The 19,362-nt window shown below is 37.1% G+C and overlaps 3 protein-coding genes across 3 annotated transcripts; 1 reads left to right on the top strand and 2 right to left on the bottom strand.

Moving 5' to 3' along the window:
- Positions 1-471: 471 nt before the first annotated feature.
- On the bottom strand, positions 472-3,226 carry ydjc (YdjC chitooligosaccharide deacetylase homolog). Its single transcript, XM_077600902.1, has 6 exons — positions 3,057-3,226; positions 2,149-2,324; positions 1,726-1,885; positions 1,530-1,629; positions 1,051-1,228; positions 472-910 (listed from the first exon to the last, which is right to left on the bottom strand). Exons 2-6 carry the CDS (start codon positions 2,310-2,312, stop codon positions 595-597), a joined length of 918 nt encoding a protein of 305 aa, XP_077457028.1. The 5' UTR covers positions 2,313-2,324; positions 3,057-3,226; the 3' UTR covers positions 472-594.
- An 873-nt stretch (positions 3,227-4,099) lies between these two features.
- ak6 (adenylate kinase 6) lies at positions 4,100-5,657 on the bottom strand. The gene is made up of 6 exons (XM_077600864.1): positions 5,591-5,657; positions 5,370-5,448; positions 4,966-5,058; positions 4,827-4,885; positions 4,497-4,642; positions 4,100-4,424 (listed from the first exon to the last, which is right to left on the bottom strand). Exons 2-6 carry the CDS (start codon positions 5,404-5,406, stop codon positions 4,235-4,237), a joined length of 525 nt encoding a protein of 174 aa, XP_077456990.1. The 5' UTR covers positions 5,407-5,448; positions 5,591-5,657; the 3' UTR covers positions 4,100-4,234.
- A 485-nt stretch (positions 5,658-6,142) lies between these two features.
- rad17 (RAD17 checkpoint clamp loader component) lies at positions 6,143-17,480 on the top strand. The gene is made up of 26 exons (XM_077600738.1): positions 6,143-6,163; positions 6,205-6,432; positions 6,672-6,746; positions 6,986-7,124; positions 7,370-7,506; positions 7,656-7,708; positions 7,902-8,027; positions 8,104-8,173; positions 8,249-8,360; positions 8,456-8,644; positions 8,879-8,976; positions 9,065-9,211; positions 9,377-9,505; positions 9,671-9,791; positions 11,716-11,982; positions 12,219-12,280; positions 12,347-12,433; positions 12,556-12,633; positions 12,782-12,867; positions 12,947-13,029; positions 13,116-13,198; positions 13,284-13,388; positions 13,595-13,739; positions 13,932-14,056; positions 14,428-14,689; positions 17,135-17,480. The coding sequence occupies exons 1-25, from the start codon at positions 6,143-6,145 to the stop codon at positions 14,650-14,652; spliced, it is 2,991 nt and encodes a 996-aa protein (XP_077456864.1). The 3' UTR covers positions 14,653-14,689; positions 17,135-17,480.
- The last annotated feature ends 1,882 nt before the right edge of the window (positions 17,481-19,362 follow it).

Below are 19,362 nucleotides of genomic sequence, written 5' to 3' on the forward strand. Positions count from 1 at the left end.
CTGCATAAATGCCATGTTTAAGTAGTACAACATAGTACATGGGAGCTTAATTAATTGGTGTCAATTAGTGGTGTTGGTAATCTAAAGACCACAAGTGTATATTTACTTTGGATTTTAGCAATGTTGGATGTGGACACTTGGCCTACTGTGCAACTATAATTCAATATTGTTTGTTTGTGGTGGTACATAGTGTTTTTGGAGCTTGTACTAAGTGTAAATCATTTTTAAACAATTTGGTTCACAAATAAATGTTCATTCCTCTGTGTGATCACAGTACCCCCTGCTGACCAAAACCTGAAAACAGAGTACGTACGTATATTGTCTGCATGTCACTTTATTCTAATTGGTAATTGCAAAACGCTGTTCAAAATCATTAGGAAACAAGAATGAAAATATTCACGTCATCAAAAAATATATCTTCGCTTTTAAAATGGGTAAATACAGTTTAGTAATTGCCAACAACAAATAATCTTTTAGTTTCAAATTTAATATTTTTTGATAAACTGTAAAGGACATTCAAATGTCATTCTGAATCCAACAGTTAAAACATACAATTCATGTTGTTATATGACTCTCTTATTCACATATTAATGTTCATAGGTCTTTAAAAGCACATAGCTGTACTCGCTCCTGGTGGTACAAGGCAAGCAGAGACAAGTCAGTGAGTACATTTAGCTCGTGTTGTCGGTCTTCTGACTGGGAAAAGTCATCCGGTCCTTCTCCGCAACCACCTATTTGTGGGTCACTAGGGTAACCTGGGTGCACCATGAGTTCTGCTGTGACCACAGACTCTTCAGAACTCGAATTGTCTCGGTTGGACATACTCAAGGCATGGCTGAAGGCCCTCTTCAGGTTGGGGACAGACATGTTCTGCCCGACTGTGGTTAATCCCAAGTAGACATCGGGCCACCTGTGGATATGGAAATGTTGAATTTGTTGTTCATTGCCAATACAACTTGCAAATTGATACAGTCAGGAATAGGTGTGTAGGTGTTTGAATTCACGATAGCCATTCACCAACTAAATTAAACCCTCATTATTCACACACACCTTATTCCATAACGCCTGAAGACAGGAATGGAGTCTTGGGCATCTTTCTCCACCTGTGTGTAAAATTTTTGAAGATGTACTGGAAGCCATGGACAGCTGTGTAAACCTGGTTCCACTGGAACGCGGGTATATGGAATTCTGTGATCTGAAAGGACTTGTGCAAACACCTCACGGACCTCTGCAACAGAAGATCATTCATATGTGGTATATACAGCATCATGAATATTCAATTATAGTTGGGCTCAAAGACGCCTGCAATTTCAATAAAACTGGATAGAGACACTGAAAATATGTCCCCGTTGCAAAGCAAAATCATTGCAGCAGTTAAAAGGCATTCAGGTCTACTAATTGCTTTGCAAAGGATAGATATAAATAAATATACAGATAGTCTGTAAAATATTCTGCTCTCGTAGCATTTTAGTGAAAGAAGCAGCTTTTAAAACTAAACGCAAAACAGAATTTGACTCAATTTGACTGACCTGGGAGTATATGAACATGTTGATGGCCATCCATGTGATGAGGTAGGTGACCAGTCAAATCTCTAAACCGCCTGATCTGGTTTCTTAGCTCAAGATCCACCTCAAAATAAATTTAAAAAAAGATTTTTTATTTAACATGAAAAAATAATGACTAACCGAATAAGGGAATACATATAGGTGACACTCATCATAGTACCTCTTCCATGCTTAGCTGATGTCGTGCTAGTGCCTGACGGAAGCCCATCTTTCCATGAAAGAAGCCACACCCATTTACCAGTGTAGAGGTTTGTTGTAGATTCTGAGATACGGGCCTGCCTTCTGACAGGTTGGCATGGAGCCCAATTGGGATGCCGTGCCTGACAAGAAAAGTTTATTGTTCAAAATCTTAGTGGCATGGAGCCCAATTGGGATGCCGTGCCTGACAAGAAAAGTTTATTGTTCAAAATCTTAGGGCCAATTAAGCTTGGACTCATTTTGTTTTTATTTTTAAAATAGCTTTTCATGAGCATAAACATAATTTAAAGTGCATCAACTGTTGGATAATATTTGTAACATTTGTGAGAGCAAAGTATATGATTAAAGTCAAGTTAGTCAACATTCTCAAGATCTGCCACATTACCTTTTAGCCAAATCTGCTGCATCCTTGGCAGCAGATGCATTAACTAGCAGTGACACTGAGGAAATACCTCCAGCTTTAAAGCAGTCAACAATTCCTTGATTCCTTTTGGGGCAGTAACCAAAATCATCCCCTGTCACCACCATCATAATTCTGGGCTGAGGCATTGTTACTTGTTACTGTGGAAGACACAATGATGGACAAAGTTTACAAAAGTTTTCAAGTTGGGTTTGGAAACACTGTTACTCAAACTACTACATAAAAATCTTTTTAAAATGCTCAACCTATTCTTACAAAATAGGCATGATTTCATTAATCCAATCCCCAAAATATATCATTTATATATATTATACCGGGTTGTTTGATTTTTTTTTTCTTTGTATACTAGGGTGATAGTATTGTAATTACCCTATAAATGTTACGTGAAGCTGCAAGATTTATTGTTGTCCACTTAGGGGGGTCTTATTACATAAAAAAATCCTCCATCCTTTTCCAATCAGCATAGAGTAAGTTTCAGAAAATTACTAATTAAAATAAATTTCTAAACAGAGTTGAGATATATGTATTTTGTGAACACGCAAAAGCACCTAAACAAATAAATGAGAACTCCAGCATGGAGGCCCTTGGCTGTATCCGGGATACGTGACGTCATGGGAAAACAGACGGTGCCAAGAAAATCGTGGCAAAATCAATTTCTTCGCACAACAAAACATAATTACCGTTTTCATTGTGAATTACACAAATTTCAATTAAGATCCCTTAATTACTTTAATTAGCTTGCTACAATTCAGTCTTTCAATGTATGCCTCCCGTTCAATGTCGCTGTACTAGTGCCCCGTTCAGTGTGAACGACACGACTCGCACGATACTTCGCGCTATGAATAATTATATGGATAATTTCAAAAACTTACATTTAGCCATTGTATTGAATTCGGTGGTCCATGTAACTCAAACGGCGAGAGCACGTAGCTTGTTACTAGGAGAACGTCTCATGTATCTATGAAGTGCGAAGCCATAGGTTGCCTCACGAACATCGTCAGTGACCTGTATCCGCAGCTAAGGGACGTGCCTGCGTGGCGGCCATCTTGGTAAGGGCACATGCCCATCAAAATCAATTCGTTTATGTCTTAAGAGCAATCAAATAATCGTACTTATGTTCTCTACATTTGCAGTACATGTGTGGTAAGAATGAGGAGTGAAATTGGAAAAAAAGGTTATTTAGGGGCGTTGGAAAGCTTTAAATACGTGTCCTAATTTATGAAATCACTTTAATTAGAACTAATATATTTATAACTTTCATAAACCACGCTTGAAACATTTATTAGCCTGCCATTTCGTCCTTAAACGTGGAGCCTCGATATAGAAACACATATTTATCCATGGAGTTTTTACATCTATCGCATTCGGGTGCGCAATTTAGGCCACACCTTCAAAGTCACCTGCTAAGCCTTCGTCAAGACTTCTGATAGATGGGGAGGTCTTGACCGACGACACTTCCTGTTCACGTTGCGTGTCACATTCTTCTTCTTGATTTTCATTGGACGGTTTCGAGGGCCATAAATTAGTAACAGGTTATTTTTGGATTGGCAATTTGCATGACATATACTTTGCATTTTATAGCAGATGAATCTAAGGTTTTTTCTTGATTATATTATTGGCTTTAAAATCGAACAGTAGTGGTTTTAACAGAAAATTATGAAACCTAAAAACTACAACACAAGATTTTAATCTGTACAAAACAGTTTAATGTTTTAAATTTCCTTTCACGTGGTTTGATCACAAATCCAAAACCATACCTGTCTAGCTCAATAATTGTGTGTTTCACTTAAGGAAACTTATTTGTTGGAATAAAAATCTGGCCTTTGGCAATTGTGGCCATGATTTCTCTATCATGGCTTTGTTGTTGTTTTGCTGCTGAGCTCTGTCTGCTATTTTCCAATGTTTTCTCCCCACAAATGATGAATATGTATATATATATATATTAAAAATACATATGAACAGCATTCATGATGATAGTATTTATGAAATGGGGACAAATGATCCCCCTCCCTCAAACATACAATATTTTATCTCCTAGCCAGACACCAGTCTAATTGTGGTCTTTAATCCACTTCTCAGTCCACTGTTCTATCTGTTCCAAGTTGTTCTCCATGTCCTCAGGAGTGTTGCTTGGCAGCTGGTGAACAAGCTCTTCCTTGTAGGCCTCCATTGCCTCCTCATATATGGTCTGAAATATTTCACATTGCAGATTGTCCTGCAGCTTCTTTCCTGTATAGCCCCTGTCAAGTAATTAAATGATCAGGAAGTTAGATATGACCGTGAATCTTCCAAGAGACACAAGTAAAGAGTACCTGTTTTCTAGTCGCGTGTAGAGCTGCGTATTGTCTGTTCGGAGAACAAAGACAATTTGAAACCATCGCTCAGGGAAGAGGTCACAGCCATGGTAGTCAACAATAACACCTCCGTGCGACATCTTCTCTTCTAACTCATCTATGACCTGTAGGCCCACATAATTGGAACATTTTAAACAATATTTTAGACATACTGCTGATACCAAGATAGGTCAAGACATTCAAGGATGATCTCAATCTAAATCTCATAAGAGTGCATTAAAAAAAAAAGAAATTATGGATGTTTTGTTGAGCTGGTGCAAGTTGGAAAATAATTTAAGGATAACATACTCTGTCTTCATCCAAAATGGGGCACTGGTACACTTCATCATACCCGTCGTAAAGATCTCCTGGGGAGAAGTAATGCATCTTGTCAATAGAAGCAAAATTTACTGATATGGCCTATCCGTGGAATCTTTTTTTTTTTTACCTTCCTGTGCTAGATCTCCTATGTTAACATAGGTGAGCCCAGTCCGCTGAGCCAACTCCTTCCCCAGAGTTGTTTTTCCTACACCAGGGGTTCCTGTTGTACAGAAAGGATAGTATTTTTAAAAGGCCCGGACAATTTTAGATAAAGACAAAATTCCAAATTTTCTGGCATATATGTTTCACATAGGATTCTACTCAGTTTTCTTGGACCACGTTTTAGTACAGTTAAACTATAGACAGACTGTAGTAATGTTTGTAAACATGACAGAGGAATAAAATCAAACTGTGAGGTTATTTGTTGTCGTTTTTTTAAACATATATTTGCCGCCTAAATTGCTGTTGAAAGTATAATAAATCCTACCAACCGAAACGTACTAAGTCACACTAAGGGGAGTCTTTTAATACCTGTTAAAAGGATGTTTGGTTGTCTTCTCGATTTCATAGCTTACGACGACCCAACACGTGTAATTTTTCTTACAGCAATCTGAAACATAGAACATAATATATGTTACACGGTCATTTGGATATTTTCTTAAATATTTATGCTGACTATTCAAAAGAAAAACGAGCTAAAGAGAAGTCACAAATACGGAGCAACATTATGGTTTTGTCTCGGATTTATTTACCTTCACGATTCGCACATAGACACACTGCCGTAAAGTGTCGTATCAACTCACTTTACGTTAAACATCATGCAATTTACGACATTCTGCGTCCGCCGTATTAAACGAAGGCAAGATAAGTAAATATGCTTAATTTTCTTTGCGACTGTTTATTTTGCAAATGCATGCGATGTGATCAAAAGTAGTTCAATTTGGCACGTTTATTTTTTATTTATGTTTAACCAGAGAAATAGGTTATTAGCTCACAGCGTCCCGATGTCAAGTTAGTAGTCCATTCCACTTCACTACCTTGCTGTGTAGAAAAGAGCCTAGGTAATACGTACATGAAAAGCAAATTAGTATTTTTTTTAAATGTCCATGCTCAACCATTATATACTGTTTTCTGTTACACAGGACTCGGTAGACTCAATGTGAAGCGTAATAAACTGAAAATGAAAAAGACGTCCCTGGAAGATAACGTTGCTTCAAGCAGTGTGAGTTGAAAAAGTCATCCATTCCTGGTAGTTTATGGAGCTCATGTGTGTGTTTTTTTTGTTACCAATACATCTTCGGAATATGTGTCAAACCTTTTCAAGTGTTGGAATAAAAAGTGAAATGCAATGTGATCTTTTCCGCAGACAAAATGTTGGGTGGATCCATCCTTCAGCGATTTTAAGAGAGAGCACTTAAATGCCTCTAGAAAGAAAAGGAGTAAAATTTTGGGGTCTCAAAAGGAATTGGTGAGACAACCGAAGAAGAAAGGTAAAACTGGCAGCTTCGACCCTTGTGCCAACTACCCACAAAAGCACTTCAGCGTCGGGGAACAGGATGAACCTTGGGTGGACAGATACATGCCATGTGTAAAGGTCAGTGTTTTCAGACGCCCTTACATATTCTTCACCACTCATTTTTTTCCCTCTTAATCTAACATTTTCTTCTGGTCTTTACCTTTTCTCTGCATATTCAAATGTTCCCCGCTAATGTCTGTTCCCATTGAAGGCACCGAAACAGCATAATTTATTGCCATTCCGCCCCGATGTATTGGGTGTCTTTTACTGTCAATGGCAGCCAATGAGTTCAAGTTTAATCTTGAGTTTTTGTGCAGGTTGATTTAGCGGTTCACAAGAAGAAGATAGAAGAAGTGGAGAATTGGCTGAGACTTCATACAGATGCATCACAGGTATGGCAGTAAATTTTCATTCTCAAGTTCCGAGTGAGGTAGCAACCTTTATTACATGAGCCTAATTATATAAACATGCATTAACAGTACATTCACAAGCTAATAAATGAGAATTAACTTTTTCGTCATGGCATGAATCTTTGACAAGTTGAAAGTTTTTCATATTTTGAATGACTACCTAAGGGACGCTGTAATGGATGTCTGTATTTTATGTACTTGTATTCTTCTGTTCTTCATAGGGAGGACTACTGCTGTTAACAGGCCCTTCTGGTTGCGGAAAGACTGCTACAGTACAAGTTTTATCCCGGGAGCTGGGTCTAAGAATTCAGGAGTGGAGCAACCCACCTTACCTATACACGTACACCAACATTGATTGTGGTGAGTATATTAGACGTGAGATCGTTATTTTACAATTGCTTGTCTGAGATCTTGCCAAAATATTCTGGCAAAAATATTCTCATATTTGTCTTATTTTGTATTTAAGATGAGCTATGTTTGGTTTGAGTCAAATTAATTCTGAGAAAAACTTATCAATCAATACCCGGTTTATTCAATCCTTTTATTTTTTGAATTACAACAAAAATCAAGTGTTTATTTGCTTCTCTGTGTGTGTTTTGTGTTAGACAGGAGAACAACCAGTGAAAATAATACCTCACAGTCAGTCCAATTTCAGGAATTTCTTCTAAGAGCCAACAAGTACAACTGCCTAAAGATGGTGGGTGATAAAACACAGACAGGAATGAAGCTAATATTGGTTGAGGTGGGTACAGAAATGATCCTGATTTTCCTGTTTTATAATTTTGCCCTTGATGACTTATATTGTTAAAACAACTCTCACCAATTGTACAATACATAGTGTATAACTACTAGCAGTGCCATGGATCAGCGTTGATTTGTTTTTTTCATCAGGAATTCCCAAACCAGTTTTACCGGAAGCCTAGTGAGCTGCATGATATTCTTAGGTGAGTCAGTAACTTAAATTTCCATTTAGAAAATTAACAAACAAGGTCACTGGTTTGAGGACCACATTGTCATTGGAAACATTGATCGCCCAATTTAGATTTAATTAAGATAACAGATTCAAGTAAATGTTTTTGTGTGTGCTAAATATAGCTTAATGTTTAGGTCGTCCTCATGTTTTGACGTTTGTTTAAGGGTATTTGGGAGGACCAGTCGATGCCCCCTAGTGTTCATTGTGTCCAATAGCGTAAATGGAGACAGCAGCTCAAGATTGCTTTTTCCCAGTGAAATCCTGGAGGAACTGGATATCACTACCATCAGGTTCGTTTAAATACATCTTGAAGACTATCAGGAATGAAATATTGAATATTTTTTATTTCTGCCATTCTGTTTCCAGTTTTAATCCGGTGGCTCCAACTACTATGATGAAGGTTCTGACTCGTATTCTAACCCATGAAAATGAAAAGGTGACCCATCACTGGTGCTGATTTGAATCTACTTTGTTTTCATCTAATTTCTGACAACTGTTTGACTTTATGCAGAGTGTTGGAAGGGCCATTGTCCCAGACCCTACTATATTGGAGATGGTATGTTCTGGAAGTGCAGGAGATATACGCAGTGCCGTTAATAGTCTGCAATTTGCCTCTGTTCCAGGTCTGTTATTGATAAAGACAAATATTGTAACCGGTAAAGCTAATGTCTCATTCTTACTGATTCACGTCATAGCACTGTTCGATTTTTTTCTCCAGATGATTCAAAGGAAACGGAGCAGTTGAGAGGGAACGATTCTTTGAAATTACAGGTTAAGGCTGTTTGCAAAGCAACGTCACGGAAAAAATCAAAGTCAACAAAGGGCAAAGAAGAAGAGCAAACCTTGGGAATGAAGGATACTTGTCTCTTCCTGTTCAGAGCATTGGGAAAAATACTTCATTGTAAAAGTGAGTCTTCTTACTGATTCTATTTCAGCCTTCATTATGACATTATGCCCAACACAAATAAGAAATTCTCTATGTTGCAAGACACAGTTAATGGTAAAAGAATATAGTAGTAACATTGCTAATGAACATGAAATATTTTGAAATCCCTGTTTTCTCATTTCACTTATGTTTAGCACAATGTCCATTGGATTTGACATTTGTAATTGGGAAATCATTTATGTTGTCTAAATTTAGGAGGCAGTCCTGAAGGTGTTAAAACAGGTGAAAGTGGACCTGGGCTACCATCACACCTTTCTCAACATCACAGAGAGGCCTTACAGGTGGACCCCGAGGTACACACTGTTTGAAATATACAGGAATATACCATAAGCAAGCTCTTTATGAACACTGAAGTCATCTCTTCTGTCTCATGTGCCACAGTGGGTTATCGAACATTCGTACGTGTCTGGAGAGTTCTTCAATCTGTTCCTTCACCAGAATTACCTGGATTTCTTCTCAGAGATGGATGATATCGATAGAGCCAGCGAGTATATGTCTGACGCTGATATCTTCACTTCGAACTGGATGGTTAGCCTTTGCATAGATAAAAAAAAGACAATTGAAAGTTTAATAGAGGATATGTTCATCTAAATAAAAAAAAAAACACAATCTCAAACAGCCGCTTTACACATGTAATGAAAAGAACGAAGTAAACTCTTCTAAGCTTTATTGTTGCTTTTGATTTGTCTTTAGAGTAGGAAAACCATGGGTGAATATGCATCCTCTGTGGCCACCAGAGGGCTTCTTTACGCCAACTCTCAACAAGTAGCTGTTGGTTTCAGACCACTTCACAAACCCAACTGGTTTATGGTCAGCAAGAAGGTGGGACTTTTGTGATCTTATCCTTTTTTGTCCATTGTGAAGATGTTACATGGCAAATGAATTGATTATTTCATTAAAAGCGGCTTTTTTACTCCCATGGCTGCTTGTCGAAATACACTTTCCTCTAACAATCCATTCTAATTAGACTGATACTATTCTTGTTAGCATCGGGAAAACTGCCTGGCTGCTCGGTGCCTCTTTCGCCGCTTCTGCTTGAATGCATTCAGCCTTCAGACTGAGTTGCTGCCATATCTTGCCAAACTGGCCAACCCCTTTAGGAACCAAGGTAACAAAAGCAGTTACTTATTTTACATTTGGAAATGATCTATTTCGATGAATAACACCGAACCAAACTCTTTTTGTTGTTTTATTTCCTGTGCATCAGAGTCCAGAATTATTCTGCCGTGTTGCAAATCAATAGTATATATAGATGTTCAACCCAACTTTTAAAATGCATTGTATGTCTATCACAGTAAAGTCAAGAATTGAGTTAAATAATCTTGACTGTTTCTTTGAAGGATTGTCTATAAATAGGTTCTTACATTTTTGCTTACTTTTTTACTGTGCAAGAGACATATCGAGTCATTTACCTCTTTTTTTCTTAAGCTGAGATAACATTCATCCAAGATGTGGGTCACATGTCATTGAAGAGGATCCCTGTGAGGTACAGTTTCCATTCTGGTAGTTCTGTTGTACCTAAATAATCACTTTCATGTATTCATTATGCTTTTTGAGGGACTGCCAATTTGCTTCTTGTAGCTGAGTTGGCCTACATAGTAAACACAAATAAAATAAAAATATTAATGATCAGAAAAAGAATCCAAAAGAATATAAAATGCATTCTGTTACTTAAAAAAAAAAAAAAAACTTTTCGTGTGATTGTAGGTTAAAACTGGAGCCCTTGACAGACCAAGAAGCCCATCTGAAAATTGATTGTGAGGTTGATATAAAGAATGTACAAGAAGAGGAATTTCAAACATCCAGTCAAACAAACCACCCAACAATTGCTGTTGAGGAATTGGAGGAGGATATCCTGATTGAAGAATACGATAGTGGCTAACGCAAATAATAAAAATCCACACTGGTCGTAATGTGAATTTTTTTTCCAACTGTTCAAGGAAATTAAGGACATTATTCAGTGAGGTTTGTTCCAGGATCCAATGTGATACTTATGAAGCCACCTCATTCATGTTTAGATCTGTTCACCCATTTATTCAAGTACTGTACATAATTCCGTATTTTCAAACACACCTGATTGCATTTCATGTTATTTCAAATTGGACTCAGTCACAAAGATTCCCGATTTGCACATTAGAGTATTAAAGAGACTCGCCTTATTTCATACAGCCAGTTGAAATGTTCTCAGTATGTTACAAGTTAAGGTAAAGTCACGTTTTTCATGTTTCATCATAATACTACTGTAGCAAGGGCTTTCATTTAGCTAGTCATAAGCTGTTGTACAAGCATTTTTGCTTAAATTATATGTATATTGGAATAAAAACCTATGTGAAAATAAGGTTTTGATAACTGTGAGAGTGATCTCTGCTATATTGTACCCGTTTTTTTCTTTCTTTGTCTCTCTATCTCCTTGTAACACACCACACCCCTTATTTCAATATTTGCTCATCAAGCTGGAACTTTTAAATACACATTTAAATATTCCCTCTGCCCAACAACGATCTAAACTTTAAGTCAAACATTTGCCGTAGATACTGAGTTCACTATTTGCCCAGAGTTGTCACGGCCATGTTGAAAGTGAAGTTGTCGAGTGGGGAAGCGATGCTTGTGGTGAGACTTTGTGTCCATTGAAGTGGGGGGGCCTCCGACTCTTTTTTTTTGACAACAGGAATTGTGTTCTTTTGATATTGAGGCTCAACAATTCGTAGTCTCAGTGGAGTCTTTAAAAAAAAAATCAACATTACAGGTAAGTTAAAATGATATCAAAGTGAATTGTATCTTAACATGTTGTCAAGGGCTACCTGAACTAATCATAGCTTTGGAAGGTTTGCATGAATGTTTTTTGTATCATAGGGAAGGCAGAGGATTAGTTGGATTAAAAAAAACGCTTTGTGAGACAATTAAAATTGTGAACATCAAATGATAAGTTGATACTCAGCAATAGTGATTGCATTATTTTATTGATATTAACAGTCTTTATATGATGTTATCTACCAGAGTTTCAATTTGAATTTGTTTTGTCTGTAATTCAGAGTCTGACCTGATGCTGATGCAAGAGGTCCACAAGGCCAACAGCCTTGATGATGACCTGGCGGCTGGAGACTTGGGTGATGGCATGATAGTCAGAACAACATCCAATTCTATCAGGAAAAAGAGGCAAAGCTCTTCTGGACCTCAAGGGCTCATTTTACCCGATACAGATTTGTACAGACAAAGTCAAACAAGGGAAGCACCTTGCATACCAAGAATGATGACTGAAGGCTGGGAAAGAAGTTCAAGTTGGAAGATATCACTCATGGGTAATCGTAATTATAACTACTACATTTGACACCACTTCAATATATGAGGATTTAAAAAAAAAGGAACATATAATAGGGGTAAATATTTTCCATACAGGTAGTAGTTGTATTTTGATACATCTATTTCTCTCGAGATATTTATGTATATATGTGCTCGTTTTGTTGCTTTATGTGAATGAATGCCACAATTCAAAATAAAAGTTGTAATGCAAGATGATACCTTTTAATCATCGTAGCTGGCTCCTTTGCTGACATGTCCAAAGAGGATTTAAGAGACAAAATACTGGAATCTGTTGAGGTGAGAAACAAACATCACCGAGAAATTGATGTACCTTTGTGATTAGTAACCCCATGTGTTTGACAGGTCATTGATATGTTAAGATGTGAGTTGGAAGTGGCACATCGTTACTTAGAAGGCAAATTCGAAGCTTTAAAGATCCTACAGGGAAAGGTACTACAACTCACAAACTGATTACTTTTGCCTTTTTCAACTTTAAACTGGAGCTTAGGCAAACCTGAAGACTCTTGACGCCACTAAACTTTATACCAAAGACATTTTGTTTTTCCATTCAGGCCATCCTTGACAAAGCTACGAGTCACACTAAAAGCCTGCTGCAGAAAAGTGAAGAGAAAGCCAAATCTTTGGAGAAGGTTCTTTCTCTTTTCTATAATGCAACTCAAACAAGGGTTGGCTCTATTTGTCTTGTAGACCTTGAGATAACTTTTATTGCTTTATTATTCCTTTCATTCAAGAGTCATAGAATTTTGAATGGATATATATGTATTATCTCCCCCCAAGGAAGTGAATAGCTTGCAGTGGGAGCTCAGTTTCAACCAAATCAAGATGAAGACATCTGAACAGTTATGGGAGCAGAAATACAACAGGTCAGATTAATGTCTCTCCCAGCTATACAGTATTTACTGTACAATCTCCTGATTTAACTGTCATTGCGGTTCGAGTTAGAGTCATTACTGAAAAAAAGACTCTTGCACAGAGACTAAAAGACAGAGGGAAAGAACCACAGTACCTCCATATGGAAAATTCAGGTCATTCTTCTAGGACACACTTTTAAGCAGTTTCCAAAATAATTAGGTATAATGGTGTGTGATTGTATGCAACGGTGTGTGTTTAGTGTTAAACCAACAATGTTTGGAGAGGATTCACGAAAAAAAGGATTCTCAACACAGTCCGGAAAGAGACACAAGTGTCCCAGAGGTAAGGAAACAACACGCAAACACATGCACAGAAATATATGAATACTACTTTATATGTGTTATTCATATCATATCTTTTTTTGCAGTATAGAGCTTTTAATAACTGCAAGTGTAATGGTTTTCAAGAAGCATGTGCATGCAACCAGATGGCTGCTGCTATCAAAAATGAAGTTATGCATCTGCAAGAGGAGGTAAAATGCATTGAACCACCTTTTAACACATCAGTTTCGCTGAGATTACGTTTTAGTGTTCATCTAATAAACTTGTAAAGTACAAGAGAAAGTGTAAATTACAAAAGAGAAAAATCCTAGTAGGAACTTGACCATGTTGTTTAGGGTGCCTCGACATCCTGGAAGTATCACAATCATGAAGTGATGTGTGTCTTTGAATGTCACAGTTGGAGTTTCAGCGCTCAAAGAGAAAAGAGGCTTTGATGGTTGCGGATGCTTTTCGCGTTGCCTTTGAGCAGCAGCTAAGAAAACGCAGTGAACGCTTTATGCTTTTGGCAGAAGCCAACGTACCAAAATCAAATCACTGCAAACCTGAAGGCAAGTGCATTGGGAGTACAGTAATATATATATTCATACACATTTCCTTATAATTTTTAGGTAGTGTTTGTGTAGTCCTGTCAAAGCATTTGTCATACTTGGGGAAAAAAAAAAAAAAAAAAAACAATTCAGAAGCATGTGTCATCAAATGATTCATTAGATGTTCTCAAAGTGCTTTTCTTTTACTTGCAGGTTCTAATCGGTGTCATTTAATCAGTATAAACCAGAAGTTAAGAGGATTACTGCATTCTAATATAGAAGTCAAGATGCCTGATGATCTTCTCGACGCACTTTATAAATTGCTTGACTTGGTTAGTATCAATTTCAAATTGTGTTATTAGTATTTTTATGCTGAAATCCATCAGATTTGGGAAAACAAATTGCAAAGGTTTAAGCGTTTCAATTCTAATTTGTTTGTCAGCCAAAAGCAATGACAACATAATCTATGCTTCACCTTATAAACCTGAGAAACATCATTTTTACTATTTCCTATAATATTAAATAATGTATCCACTTTTTAATCAGGAATGTAACTTTGCCCAATGATCTGTAGTTTTTATAAAGGAGGAAAATTATTTGGTTAACTGTACGTATGATTTAGTTTTTCTTCAGGAAAAAAAGACTTTTTTTTTCTGACCAGGTCACTTATTCATTTGAAATAAACCAATGTTTCTTGGTGTAGCTCAATGACAAGGATGAGGCTCTTGCCCACCAAAGGAAAGTGAGCATCATGTTAGCTCACAAAGCCGAGGAGATGCAAAAAAAGTTGCATTCCCATCGCCAATCACCAGAACTTGTCACGTCTTTAAAGAAACCACAGGCCACAACGTGGAACCAGAAACCACATCAGCAAACTAACGCTTCTACAGAATCCCTCTTCCAACCTCCTCCACTGTCCATCATCTGAGTTCACATCTAAAAGTGATGTCAGATGCCAACCTCAGGTAAAACAATATATCTGAAAAGTGACCACTTTTTGGGATGTGGAATAGGTCATTTGAGTGAGTGGGCGTAGTTTATTTACACTCCATAAATATTCCAAAGAAAGTGGAAAGCAGGGGGCAGTGCGGTACCATAGAAATTTTCCAAGACTGAGAGTCAATGTTTAGAACGACGACAAGTGAAATTAAAATGAAAAAATAATTCTTTCAATTTTTTATAAAAACAGTCATACAATTATTAATACTATAATACACCACATGCTACATTTTATTGCTTTGTAAACAACTTGATGTTCCCTTTTCCAATGTTCTTGAGACGATAGATTTTGTCTGAATTTGATCATTTATTAAATACTGAATTGCTTATTAGAAACATTCCAATTTCTAATCCCTACACCAAACAAATATGTTGATTCCTCAGTTTGATCCGAGATTTAATGCATTCAAATCCACAACCTTAAAGTCAACACGCCTCAAAGAAAATGCATTATGGCCAACTTCAAATATAATTTCATTTCCTCATTGAGTTACAGACCATGAGAGTCAGCCACAAACCATTACAGAATAATACATATCATTGCATGCACTTGAACTATCTGTTATATTTTAAATGTGTGTATCCTCTTTTAACACACGGTTTACTTTAATCTACACTCTTGGAACTTGTATATGGTAATTGGAGATCAGATTTTGTATTCCTGGTGGTACTACTGAATCCATTTAAATAGTTGTATTAATCGAAATTCTGCCCCAAAGTTGCTGCAAGTCAAGGACGGCAATCTATGTTCTATTTCGGTATTTGAATTAGAAATGACCAGTCATCCATCCATTTTCTTCCATTCTACATCTATCTGCTCCATTAGCTTTAACTAATGGCAACATTTTTCACAAATAGGACATCCCATGGCCTAACCAACAAAGCATTTAAGATTGACGTTGTGGGTGTTAGATTGAAAACATGTCAGGAGATGATCAACCAAAAAACCAAAAAAAACAAAAAAAAACACCATCATGAAATATCAATTAATGCCCAATGGCGAAAAAAAAATAGCGATCACAGAAAGCTAATCTGTTTAAAGATGCCACATATTGTATGACTATTTTGTTTAAGTCAATGTGATTCATGAAAAACAACTTCAGATGTACAGTATAAAGTACTGTGAACCTGTGATGAATAAATATTGAATATATTTACATTTCATTTTATTTCATTACAAATGACGATATGATAATGCCCTGGGAAACTTTCTCCCCTTATTACAATGATAATATTGTATTACATTATATGTGACAAAATAAAATGTTCACTGACAGCAAAATAATTGCCATGCCACAGGATAAGCCTGACCTGGCTTCAGAGAGGCCGAAAAAAGGTCAGACTAGCCACACAATTGCCAAAGGCTACAAGCTGAAGGGGGCTCAGAAAAGGGATTGACCTTGTCCCGTATAAATGACAAAACCCTACAATTGTAGTGCTTTAAACACTTGATTATTTAGTGTCAGAAATTCGCTGCGTGGGCCTCTTACTCGCAGTTGGAATCCATTAGAAGTCCTGAGAGATAACCGATATTGGTCCATATCAACAACATAAAATAACATGTTGAGATATGGGAAGTTCCCTAATGGAGCATCTCACTATCACGCTTGATGTCAAACACACACACAAAAAAGACAAATCTCTGCTTATCTATTGTTGTGCTGTATTTTTGGGGGTTGGAGCGAGGTCATCCTTTTTGCTTGATACACTGCTGCCTGGCTCATCGGGTCACTCACCCGCAACCCCTCAAGAGCCAGCTAACACGAACAAAGGAGCATCATAGCATGGAAAAGGCCCCGATTTTTTGGGCCGCCTATGCCCTACAGGCATTTTATTTGGGACAGCCAGAGCTTTCAGGATTCTTATGTGCACTATGGAACATATTGGCGGTCCCTCAGACCCCCGTGCCTATCGATTGGTGCTTTAGCTGCATGGCCGAGCTCTGATCAAAGCCGCTCCATCGTATTGACAGGACTGGCGTGATTAATTAAAAAGAAAATAGTTTTTAGTACGGCTGGCTGCTTTTAGCTCTGATGTGGAGAGTGGCAGTGGTAGCGGCACAGGAGGGGAGGGACAAGTACACAAATACGCAAACATTACTTGCGTGTTGAGGGGGTGGATGAAAAACTGGAAGCCACAATACACTGCTGAGTTTTGACAGATTCTTGCTCCAGGGCTGTTGAATTTACGAGCCATTACTACTGCCGGCCTGAAATCTAGTTGGTGCATTATGTTCCATGTCTTCCTCGATTAGTGGAGCAGTGACTGACATCTATTGAATAAAGCAGCATTCTATGACACAGGGCAGCCCATAACGCCTGCGTGACAGCTTAGGACCGAGGGGGGGCTGAGTTCTGTTTTATTTTTTTCCACAGTGGCGCTTATACATCTTATTTTTCTTGTGCTTTCAGTTCTATTCATATGTGCAATGATGGGTGGACAATGCTGGAGCTTTTGAGCCCTTGCAGCAACCATCATGGTTCTTATTATGATCCAGCTGGCCTGTTTCCACCATGTTTAGTACAAAATCCCTCAATACTAGCACTGTGAGAAGGGATGGAATGAAATTAAAATGACTCTGAAGTTATAATCAAACTTGGAAAAAAAAATAAGATAAAAGAATTGAAAAAAGGCCGAGCAATTTTGATATCATTTTGTATAAAATACCAAAAAATGACAAGAGAACAAGGTCTGTAACCAGGATTCAATTAATGGAATCATTATTGCTGCGGTTGTAATAAACGAACATTAAATTTTACATTGCCAGTGCATAATTAAATGTTTTTTTTAAATAGACGATGTATATATGTGTACATTCTGTGTGTGTCAACCAAACTGAGAAAAACAAAGGAACGAAGTAAAGCAACAAAAAAGAACTTTCAGTGAAAATCCCCAGCATTGTAACTTTTGCAAAAATATTCAACAAAGTGACAGATCAGGGATGTCCCCTAGAAAATCTGCTCTTATATACCTTAAGCCTAAATAGCTTGTAAATGGGATGATAGATGTTAATCAGGAAATGCAGTCTACTGTCTACTAGTTTACACACTTTGGCTGTGAGATCAATATATTGATTTAAGTGGATATGCATGCATGCGTGCATGACAAAAAGCTGACAAATAATCTGGGAGGCCTTGATGTTCCATTAAATGATCGATTCACTCTGTTTAGGGCAGCGGCTGCTGAGGGACCAAAGAAAGGTCAGTGTTTGTTAGTTCATTGATGGAGTGATTAATAAATCAATAAAGGCTAGGGAAAAGTTCAGTAAATCAAACAATTCAGGAGAGACTTAGTCAAGCTAAACAAGAGATAATTTGTACTGCTACTTTCACTGCTTCCATGAATGCTGAAATTTGTGCCTCTGAGGCTGCTTTGGATTCAATGTTATGCTTCTTACTGTTTGTAATATTATCACCGCAACCTTAAAAAAATAAAAGAATGGCATTTAGGCAGAGTCAAACGTTTTATTAAGCAAACCTATTGGAAGAAAAACATGCAAAGCTTTTTTCAGCAAGAGTTTTTAACATTAGACATATCAAGACACACCCACAAATTTATTGACAGTGTCCTGGCACACTAAGTACATTAGTTTTTCTTCTTCTACAGAAATAACAGTACTCACATCTGCATCACATGTTTTATTCACGCATGGTTATATCTGTTCAGATCAAAATATGCAGGCTTTTCAGACAAATATTGTTATCCAATATAAATGCAACCAATTAAGATGAATTATTTAGACCGCCTCTAAATTGGGGATTTTTAAAATCAAGATCCGCAAGACAACCTCCATTTTCCAATGGCAAATTTGAAAATAAATGTTACTGCTTAGTTTATGACGATCCACAGCTTATTTCAAAAGACATTGGTACACTGGTCAAAGAGAAGAGTAGGACCCCCAATTGCTCCTTCATCAAGTGACCCCCCCATCACTAAAAAATAAAAATAAAAATTGCAGCAGAAGCCATTTATTGCTTTTAATGAAGATAAGCATGATTGGTTTTGACATATCATTACAGTGAAGATGAATTCCGGTGAGCTAAATATTAATAATATTTTTAAAGAACAACAGAGCAATTGAGGAAAAAAAAACATTACTAGGGGCCAGAAGGAGGCGGTAGCACACTAGCCTTTTTGTGTGTTAGTTAGTTCCTAATCTGTATATACACTGCGCTCCTAATTAGGCTGTCATGTTACAGCAAATTAAATGCAGCACAGTAACATATTGTACTTTGTACAGAACATTTATCAGCATAAATTAATGGATAAATAAACAACAAATAAATGAAAAAAATAATGGGTAATCCCAATGAATTTGTTTTACATTATTCTAAGGATTTCTCTTTCTCAATCGACTGTAGCATCTTTTTTTTTGGTCGGTGTTCAGATTTGTTTTTTAATCCACTACCTAATCAGAATTTTATTTATTTATGTTTTAGTCTGAGTTAGGGTGTCTCCCTTGACCAATTCTGAGAGGCCTTTCTATCAAAGCGTATAACGAAAACAATAAATGATATTTCTTAGCGCTCCTCCTTTATTAGAGACCATACAATTGAATGGGGGGAAAAAAGGATTATTTATAATTCAACAAGTACCAGTAGATCTGTAAACCACCTGCTCAAAAATACATCTCATTGGA

This window comes from Stigmatopora argus, chromosome 5, assembly GCF_051989625.1.
Source record: "Stigmatopora argus isolate UIUO_Sarg chromosome 5, RoL_Sarg_1.0, whole genome shotgun sequence".
In the NCBI taxonomy this organism is placed as follows: Eukaryota; Metazoa; Chordata; class Actinopteri; order Syngnathiformes; family Syngnathidae; genus Stigmatopora; species Stigmatopora argus.